The sequence below is a fragment of the Salvia splendens genome, chromosome 3 (assembly GCF_004379255.2).
Source record: "Salvia splendens isolate huo1 chromosome 3, SspV2, whole genome shotgun sequence".
Classification (NCBI taxonomy): Eukaryota; Viridiplantae; Streptophyta; class Magnoliopsida; order Lamiales; family Lamiaceae; genus Salvia; species Salvia splendens.
This window is the reverse complement of record NC_056034.1, coordinates 3947406-3958441: the sequence shown is the minus strand read 5'-3', so window position 1 is coordinate 3958441 and position 11036 is coordinate 3947406. Positions and strand designations below refer to the sequence as shown.

At 44.9% G+C, this 11036-nt stretch overlaps 1 protein-coding gene across 1 annotated transcript; it reads left to right on the top strand.

The window, feature by feature from the left end:
• The first annotated feature begins 1411 nt into the window (after positions 1 to 1411).
• On the top strand, positions 1412 to 3709 carry LOC121795640 (extensin-3-like). The gene has a single exon (XM_042194182.1). The coding sequence runs from the start codon at positions 1412 to 1414 to the stop codon at positions 3707 to 3709; it is 2298 nt and encodes a 765-aa protein (XP_042050116.1).
• The last annotated feature ends 7327 nt before the right edge of the window (positions 3710 to 11036 follow it).

Below are 11036 nucleotides of genomic sequence, written 5' to 3'. Positions count from 1 at the left end.
ATAAAGTAGAGATAATGATGTTTCCATTTTAGTAAATGTGTCGATTAAAGTGAGACATCCGAAAAAGGAAAATGTGTCACTACTAGTAAAACGGAATGAGTAAAAATAGTAAATGTATGTTTTACATTAATTTGAAATTGATACAGATTAGAGAATAAACTTATTAATTAGATTAAATAAATTGTAGTAAGTTGTTATTATTGTTTCAGTAATAATAATAATAATATGTTTATCCATGAGATAAGTAATTGAACTATACTATCTTGATATTGTTCGTCGTGGTTTGCAATAGAATCAATGTAATTTTACTCTCAAAATTTCATTTAATTCAAACTTTCGTTATATATATTGCATGAATATAATATTAATCGTGTTTCATCTTAATTTTCATTTTCATTAACTAGTTTGGTTTATACGATTCATACATTCAAGATATTAATTTATTTCTAGAACTTCTTTTAAAATCATGCTAAGACGGATCATCGTAGAACTGGTAATTTTTGGTACGATACCATAATCCGACAAGAATCTACACGAAATTAATGGGTTTGAGTCAAAGCTTATTGGGTTCGTGTCCTTATTGAGTGACTCGTTAAGAATACGAAAATTTTGTGTCGAGTTCGAGTTACCCGTTAAGAAATAATTTTATAATATTATTAATTTTTATTATTTTGAAATTTGAGTTAGGGTACGCAGCGTGAGTGAAATGTGAATTTTGATTTCGGAAGTCTGAATTTGTTTGTACTTAAATCATTTATCGTGTCGTGTTGACCCAACGTGGTTCGTATCGTTAATCGGTTCGTATCGAGTTCGAATTTGAGGTTTTCTTAACATATCTTGTTCGTATCTATCCTTATTGGGTAAGGAACATATTGACGATGTTGACGACCCAACACGCACGGTTTGCCACTCCTAGACCTTTGATTTTTTTTTAAATGTCTCTTGTCTTTTACAAAGTTTTAAGAACGCAAACGTCCAAATTCTAATAAAATAAATAAATATCCAAATAATTAACAAATTAATACGTGCAATTTAGTGGGTAACTTGTCCTGCAAAAATGTCTTATTGCCGCCACAGATTTCCCTTTAATCTGTAAACTCAATTTAATAATTAAATAATGCAAGGGGCATATAAATATAACATTTTCTGCAAAATTCTTTTTAATACACATTTTTTTATTCTAAAATTGTTTGTGTCTTTGAACATACATGTGTAGTGCAAGCAGTGTCATAATAGGAATCAGATTATATATGGCCGATTCATGGATTAATTAACTAAAAATATATAGAAGTAGTCGCCCACTAATTATGATGCATACAACTCAATAATTGGGTTTATTTTAAAGATTAATCACAATATATATGCAATATTTATTCTACCATCAAACACAAAGAAGAAGCCAACACTAAATATGGAGAAACACAAAAAAGCAAGGAAAATGCCATTTTTCGTATGCACAATATTACTTTCTATCATTATCTCTCATGCATCAGCTTATAAGCCTTACATTTATTCATCACCACCACCACCACCAGCTAAGCATGCTAAGCTTCCAAAATACTTGCCTAACTTACCACTTCCATCGGTGAACAAGTATTACTATAGTTCGCCGCCGCCGCCATCACCACCACATCCAAAGCACGTACAGCATCCCGAATACATCTACAAATCCCCACCTCCACCAAAGAAGTACTCTTATAGCTCACCTCCACCACCAGCGTACAACTACAAATCACCACCACCTCCAAAACACGTAGAGCATCCCGAATACACCTACAAATCTCCACCTCCGCCAAAGAAGTACACCTACAGCTCGCCTCTGCCACCGCCGTACCACTACAAATCACAACCACCTCCTAAACAAGTAGTGCATCCCGAAAACACCTACAGATCACCACCTCCGCCAAAGAAGTACACCTACAGCTCGCCTCCACCACCATCGTACCAATACAAGTCACCACCACCTCCAAAACACGTAAAGCATCCTGAACACACCTACAAATCTCCACCTCCGCCAAAGAAGTACACCTACAACTCGCCCCCACCACCATCATACCAATACAAGTCACCACCACCTCCAAAACACGTAGAGCATCCCGAATACACCTACAAATCTCCACCTCCGCCAAAGAAGTACACCTACAGCTCGCCTCCACCACCATCGTACCAATACAAGTCCCCACCACCTCCAAAACACGTAGAGCATCCCGAATACACCTACAAATCTCCACCTCCGCCAAAGAAGTACACCTACAGCTCGCCTCCACCACCATCGTACCAATACAAGTCACCACCACCTCCTAAACAAGTAGTGCATCCCGAATACACCTACAAATCACCACCTCCGCCAAAGAAGTACACCTACAGCTCGCCTCCACCACCATCGTACCAATACAAGTCACCACCTCCTCCAAAACACGTAGAGCATCCTGAATACACCTACAAATCTCCACCTCCGCCAAAGAAGTACACCTACAACTCGCCCCCACCACCATCATACCAGTACAAGTCACCACCACCTCCAAAACACGTAGAGCATCCCGAATACACCTACAAATCTCCACCTCCGCCAAAGAAGTACACCTACAGCTCGCCTCCACCACCATCGTACCAATACGAGTCCCCACCACCTCCAAAACACGTAGAGCATCCCGAATACACCTACAAATCTCCACCTCCGCCAAAGAAGTACACCTACAGCTCGCCTCCACCACCATCGTACCAATACAAGTCACCACCACCTCCTAAACAAGTAGTGCATCCCGAATACACCTACAAATCACCACCTCCACCAAAGAAGTACACCTACAGCTCACCTCCACCACCATCGTACCAATACAAGTCACCACCACCTCCAAAACATGTAGAGCATCCTGAATACACCTACAAATCTCCACCTCCGCCAAAGAAGTACACCTACAGCTTGCCTCCACCACCATCATACCAGTACAAGTCACCACCACTTCCAAAACACGTAGAGCATCCCGAATACACCTACAAATCTCCACCTCCCCCAAAGAAGTACACTTACAGTTCGCCTCCACCACCATCGTACCAATATAAGTCACCACCACCTCCAAAACACGTAGAGCATCCTGAATACACCTACAAATCTCCACCTCCGACAAAGAAGTACACCTACAGCTCGCCTCCACCACCATCATACCAATACAAGTCACCACCACCTCCAAAACACGTAGAGCATCCCGAATACACCTACAAATCTCCACCTCCGCCAAAGAAGTACACTTACAGTTCGCCTCCACCACCATCGTACCAATATAAGTCACCACCACCTCCAAAACACGTAGACCATCCTAAATACACCTACAAATCTCCACCTCCGCCAAAGAAGTACTCATATAGCTCGCCTCCACCACCATCGTACCAGTACAAGTCACCACCACCTCCAGAACACGTAGAGCACCCTGAATACATCTACAAATCTCCACCTCCTCCAAAGAAGTACACCTATAGTTCACCTCCACCACCATCGTACCAGTATAAGTCACCACCACCTCCCAAACATGTAGAGCATCCTGAATATACCTACAAATCTCCACCCCCTCCAAAGAAGTACTCCTACAACTCGCCTCCACCACCATCATTACCACCACCTCCAGAACACATAGAACATCCTGAATACACTTACAAATCTCCACCTCCACCGTACTACTACAATTCACCCCCTCCTCCTAAGGAATACTAAAACAATGTCTCAATTGCAATTTCATGTTCAAATTTGAGTTCGTGCGGATTTGATTGTCTTCAACATCTTATGGTTGTTTGTTTATCCATGAGAAATGATGAGTGAATTTGATTATTTACGTATCTTTGTATTATGTAATTTTAGTTCTAATGAAAAATTGTTTCTTTTTTATGAATTATGAGCATCCATGTCGGACGACTACTTTAAATTTACGCTGTTAATGTTATTGAATGGTTATACCTTGCAATCTTAAAAAGTTGACTAAGTTGGTTAAGAATACCTAATATTTAGTAGAACAAAACGCTTAATTTAATATGGGAATGATCATTTCCTTGATTTGATTATTAAAACACATATAAAGGTATTTTAAGCTATTTTAGACTGTATCAATCTTTTTTTTTCATTTCATCATTTCGTCTATTTAGTGAATAATAAATTTGTTGTGTCCGTAACATATAGTAGTACTTACTTTTGGTTGCATTATTGTTTAAGAAATAGTATATGGAATAAGTCAGTATTTCATCTTTCAAAGATGAAACTTTGATATACACACTCACTATTTCTCCATTGTTATACTCCATGAAAGAGCTTTGAACTATAAAATACGTTTGCTAACTAATGTTAATTGATGTATCGGCGAATTTTCGATGATGATAAATGCTCGTAAAAATAAATTACGACACAGAGAATTTTACGTGGTTCGATTTACTGAGGTAAATCTACGTCCACGGGGAGAAATGGGGGCAGGTTTGTATTGCTTGATCTGCGAATTACAGCTTACAACACAGACTTGCTATATGATTATTTCTCTAGAGAGATTCTAACCCCTTTCTACCAGATCTAAGTTCTATTTATACATTGAACTAAGATCGTGGCTTACATCATCACTCTAGGTCGTGGAGGTCGTGTAGGTCATGGCCTAAGATCGTGGCCTGAGTTGACGCCACGTGGTAGTGGGTGTGTTGGAAGTTGTGGAAATCCTGCATGGGTCCACTAACTCCTTGTTCGGTCGAAAACTGAGACCGAACTGCTTTGGTTGCCGATCTGAGAGTAGAGCTTGATGCCGACCTAAGAGCAGAGCTTGATTGGTTGGCTTTTGCCGAGCTGTAGGCTGAGGCCGAACTCTTACTGAGACCGAACTGCTTTGGTTGCCGATCTGAGAGTAGAGCTTGATGCCGACCTAAGAGCAGAGCTTGATTGGTTGGCTTTTACCGAGCTGTAGGCTGAGGCCGAACTCTTTGGTAATGCCGAACTCCTCCGAACTCTTTGGTAATGCCGAACTCATACTCTTCCTTGGGCTTTGGGCTGATGGGCCGTCACTGCTGTTGGGTTTGTTTAGTTCGTACCCCATCACTACCCCCCCCGAAAGACGAAGTGAATCACTTCGGCGAAGCGAGTCACTTCGGTATTCTGGATAAAAGTACGGGGGAGGCTGACGTCAGGGGACATGCCTTGCATGTGACTGCATTAAATGCGACAGTAAAATCCGGCCGTTGAATCCTGAAAAGGTGGGATTCGAAACGGTGCGACGATTTTGAAATCTTCGCCGAATCTGATAAATATGCTCTTTCTTCCTCATTTGAACACCTTTGCTGTTGCGTCTTCTATACTCTCTCTTTCTCGAGAAATTTTCTTCCGCTTTCAAGAGCTTCTTCAGACTTTCTTCACTTTCAAAAAGTAAGAAAAATGTCTTCTTCTTCTTCTTCGGTGTCGGGTAGCGGTAGGAAAGGGGATAAGGGGTCTTCTAGCCGGAAAGAATCCGGGGAGAAGACCGTAGAGTATTTTCACAGTATCTTGAGTAAGGATACTGTGATATCCCTTCACGAGAAATATTTTTTACCTGGGGGGAAGGCGGTGGTTCCCGACGATGATCATAGGGCTAACGACCCGCCGGAGGGTTATGCCACCGTTTACGAAGCCTGCTTAGAATGCGGGCTTCGTTTTCCTCTTCCCCCACCTTTTGTAGAGCTTCTTGATTTTTTTCAACTCCCTTTAGGTCAGGTGACTCCGAACTCTTGGAGGCACTTATCGGCTTTTGCTGCCGAACTGCGTAGGCTAGATAAGGATCTGTCTCTGAGGGCAATCCTTAATTTTTTCCAGTTTAAAAGGAAGGGATCTTGGTTTTACTTGATCCCCTTACAGCCTTTTAGGACCTTCTGCCGAACCAAGTGGCCGAAATGGCAAAACCGTTTCTTTTTTTATAATAGGACTTCGGCTCCGGGCTTTCCTTGGAGAAGGCCGAAGTCCGTGATTCCCCATCCTCGGTTAGAACCGTTGGCCGAGCTCGAGGGCGAGCTCAATAAGATTCCTATGATTAGGAAACAGTATTCGGAAACTGAGCTCGTCAAGGGCGACCTCGTGTTCAATATCTCGTCTTCGGACGAAGAGGCCGAGGGTGAGGATTTCTCTTTATCTTTATGCTCTACTGCTTTAACGAAGAAAACTAACCTTGTTTTCTTGCTTTTTGGCAGTGTTCATGCTGAATAAGGCTATCCGAAAGTCCTCCGAGCTTGAGGAGCCGGAGAAAGAGAAGGCTACCAGCTCGGCGCCTGATGCCGAGAAGAATCCGAAGAGGCAAAAGACCTCTTCGGGTCCAAAGAAGCCGGAGTCGACTTCGGCAAGTAGGAAGGGGAGGACCCAGAAGCCCCCGAGAGCGCCAGAGAAAGACGTGGTCTTGGCGCCTCCTTCGGAGCATATCTGTGAGCCATTTTTATGGCCCACGGACTTCGCCGAGGTGAATTGTCTTCTCGATTCTTTGGCTTGGCTTCTGTCCTGTATTTTTGGTGCCCTCTGTTGACTTTTTTCCTTATCCATTTTCAGAGGAACGATATGCTCTCCAAGCTCGTCGCCGTCGAACTCTCCAAAGCGTCCAACGACTATGCTGAGATGCAGAGGAAATTGGCGGCTGCTTGTCACCGGGCCGAGCAGGCCGAGGCAAACTTTGAGAAAGCCAGAGCTGCTAGGATTTCGGCCCAGGATGAAGCTCAGTTTGCCAAAAACCAGCTCGTCATCCAGCGAGAGCAGACGAAACGGAGTGATGCTGCCGCCGTGGTTGCCCAGGGGGAGGCTCTCCGTGTTTACACGGAGAAACTCTTTTTGAGTAGCCAGTTCTCGGCTTTTGTCGGTAGTCTGGTAAGGCTAATTGCCGATAAGGGCGAGCAGGGGGCCGACGTCGTACTGCCTCTGTACAGCCGAGAGATAGCAGCTCGGCTTCAGAATCTGCCGCTCCTTGAGGAGCTCGCTTCATCTTCGGTCCTGCTTTCTGCAGACCGAGTCCGGAGTTGTCGAGCTGATCGGGACGAGAACCTGGAGGCTATCTTTGCCTCCGTGGGACCCGTTTCACCCGCTTCGACTTACAACGGAGAGGGTGAGGCCGAGCCGCTGGAGCGGGAGGCCGAAGTCGGGCGAGCCGGGCATCCGGAGAAGGAAGCCGATCAGGAGACGCAGCAGATCGGCTACGGTGGCGCCGAGCAGGCTGGGGAGAGCAAGGAGGCAGAGGCTGAAGCTGAAGCAGAGAAGGAAGCTGAACCTCACCGAGAAGGTGGAGACGAAGCTAGCGAAGTATGATTTCGTCTCCCTTCTCTTAGTTTAGTTTCTTCCTTTATGTAAAATGGCCTTGAAGCCCTCCTTGTATAGAAATTTTTTTTTTTTTTTTTTTTTTTTTTTTTTTTATGAATGAAAAAATTCTTCTTTCTGCTCTTGTGTCTTCGTATAGCCTTTCGTACTCTCTTACTCCTGTTGTGGTTTACTACCTGCTCGGTAAGCTGAAATGCCGAACTGACGTAGCTGCTTTGTATTCTTAACTCTCAAGGAGCTGGAGGTACTTCACTGGAAGCGGCTGTACTCTTCGGCTTTAGACGAAGCTGAGAAAAGAGCTATAGCCGATCAGACGAAGAATGACGAGCTTCTGGCTCGTTTAGTGAAGCTGGATGCCGATAATAAGGACTTAGAGTCCGATAAGAATGATCTGGAGGCCGAGCTGAATACGACCATTGCTGAGAGGACTGCGTACGAGGATTACATCCGTGTGCGCGGGGGAATGACCATATCAGATGTTCAGAGTCGAGTTGACGAACTGTGGGAGGAATATAATGTACTCCGGAGGAACAATGCGCTGGAGAGCTCGGCTTGCCAACAAGTCGTGACATCATTGCGGCGCTGGGCTTCTCGGTACAACATTGTTCTTTCTCGGCGCCCCTCCATAGAAAGATTCCTTCGGCATATCGTGCCAACAGATGCTCGCACTCCAGATCAAACCTTTGATTCACTTGCTCAAAACCGTACTCCAAGTCAGCAACGAACTCTGGAACAGCCGGAAACGTCAAGACGAGAACAGGCTGAAGTTCGTAGAGGAGCTGTGATTATGAGTGAGCAAGATCAACAAATGCTTCGTGAAGAGACTCTTCGCCGCCGAGGTGCTAGGGCTTCCCGGGCTCAGAGAAGAGGTGGCAGGTCGATTAGAGCATCTCGTCGACCTGCTTATTCTGCAGCTGCCTGGAACGCCCGTACTCAGCTTCACGAGGATTTTGTGAATAGATGGCTCAACTTTAGCAACCCTGGACAGTAGAATAGTCCTTTGTAATAGCGTAACGCCATCTTGTAGGGTAGCGGAGTTGTGTGCCGAACAAGATTTGAAAATGAAATTTTGTTTTTGTTTTCGCTTCTAACACTGTATTTACAGCTTAGCGAAAAAATTTCATCGTACTTGTCCTCGGTCTTATGAAGTAAACTTCTTTGACCGGACTTGTCTTTGGTCTGATGAAATAAACATCTTTGACCGGACTCGTCTTTGGTCTGATGAAATAAACATCTTTGACCGGACTCGTCTTTGGTCTGATGAAATAAACATCTTTGACCGGACTCGTCTTTGGTCTGATGAAATAAACATCTTTGACCGGACTCGTCTTTGGTCTGATGAAATAAACATCTTTGACCGGACTCGTCTTTGGTCTGATGAAATAAACATCTTTGACCGGACTCGTCTTTGGTCTGATGAAATAAACATCTTTGACCGGACTCGTCTTTGGTCTGATGAAATAAACATCTTTGACCGGACTCGTCTTTGTGTTCTAATTTGGCGATTTTCGTCGCCGGGATCGAACTTTCCCTTGTCCTAATTCGGCGAGTTTTATCGCGTGGATCGGACTTTCCCAGTTAACCGAAGTGGTCTTATGCAGTAAACCTCTTTGACTAGACATGGTCGTCCTCGGTCTTATGAGGTAAACTGCTTTGACCGAACTTGGTCGTCCTAATTCGGCGAGTTTTATCGCGTGGATTGGACTTTCCCTTGTCCTAATTCAGGCAAGTTTTATCGCGAGAATCGGACTTTTGTTGCAGTTCGTTTCAGACGAAGTGCTTGATTCTTAAGCAGAATTGTGGTCTTGTATCCTCTTTAGAAGCTTTGACACACAATCGTGGGCTTGTTGCAGCTCGTTTCAGACGAACTGCTTGTTTAAGCTGAATTGTGGTCTTGTATCCTCTTTAGAAGCTTTGACGCACAATCGTTGGCTTGTATGTTCTAAAAAGGGGATCAGCCTTTGAAGAACGAGATACCTCAGTTTTATTTGTAAGAGACGACACTCACATAGACAGACACAACGCACGTAGAGACAAGAACAAGTAAAAAACAAAGAAAACACATAAGACTGACTGACCGGACTGTCTCTTACAAATGGAACTTTTTGAGGTTGGAAACGTACCATGTTCGGGGTACTTGTGCTCCTGACGCGTGAGTCAATTTGTAAGACCCTTTGCCGAGGACTTCTGACACCCGATATGGACCTTCCTATGTGGGCTCGAGTTCGCCCAGCTTTTCTGCTCGGCTTACTTCGTTGTTTCTCAAGACGAGATCTCCCACTTGAAATTGCAGCTTCTTCACCCTTTGGTTGTAATACCGGGCTACTTGCTCCTTGTACTTGGCTGCTTTTAGGCAGGCCAATTCTCTTCTTTCTTCGGCAAGATCTAGTTCGGCTCAGTCCATCACCATTCATTTCTGAGGAGAAATTGAGTTCGGGGACTGGATATGCCGATCTCAACCGAATCACGGCTTCAGTGCCGTACACCATCGAGTTCGGCTCCGGTGTGACTTCGGTCATTTCGCCGGCCTCTGATTCCGGCTGCTGTGATTGCTATGCTTGATGGTGCCGAACTGATTGCTCGGCACTTTTAAGCGCAATCTGCGAACACACTTGCTCTTTTTCGATCACCTCGGATGACCGCTATCTCTCCTTTAGTGGAGAAGGTGTTCGGCGAGGATGCCTCTGATCGCTATGACCGGGCTTCTTTTTGTCTTCTCTGGATGAGCTGTCTAAAGACCGTTTTCGACGGTCTGCCTCATCGGCACGAGAAAACTTGTCCGCAATGTCCCACATCTCTTGAGCTGTTTGCGGACCGCACTCCACGAGCTTTCTGTAGAGAGCTCCGGGCAGGATTCCATTTTGGAATGCCGAAATGACAAGTAGATCATTGAGATTATCTACTTGTAGGCATTCCTTGTGGAATCTCGTCATAAAATCGCTGATCTTTTCGTCGCGACCTTGACGTATAGAAAGCAGCTGAGCCGAAGTGATCCGGGCTTCCGCTTTCTGAAAGAACCTCCTGTGGAAAGCATCCATTAGATCTCGGTAGGATCTAATGCTGCCTTGGGGGAGGCTATCGAACCACCTTCTTGCGTTCCCGATAAGCAGCTCGGGAAACAGCTTGCACATGTGGACCTCGTTGAGACCCTGGTTCGCCATGTTATATTGATAGCGTCCCAAGAAATCATGAGGATCCACGAGTCCGTCATAGGTCATCGACGGAGTTCGGTAGTTCTGTGGTAGGGAAGTTCGGGTAATATCTTCCGAGAACGGAGTCCTCAATGCTCCGTACATGGCGAACCCGACATTTCTTCGGTATGGAGGAGATGGAGTTCTCCTGTGATTCCGGTACCGAGGATTCTTTCTTCTGGAAGACATGATACTACTGCGGGTAGTGACTGTCTCGTATGGAGGGAGAGAGAGAATCCGCCGTTTTCGCCTCCGGCTGCTTTTGGCTTCTCTGCAGGAAGGTTAAGAATTCCTCCTGCTTTTCAGCCAAAAACAGCTTGACAGCCCCGTTCAAATCGGGCTGCTGGGAAGACTCGGTGTGACGGCTTTTGGAGCGGCTTGTTCCTCCGCCATGAGAACTGGTGGTGGATTTATCCCTAGGCTGTTTTCCAGACCTATGGGATGGATTGGCTTCCTCCTGGTTCTCACGGGCAGGAATACGGGTACTCTGCGATCTGGTATGCATTTTTTGGGTTGAAAAAATGGTCAAAAATTCGCTTTATCACAAATTTGGTTCTCTG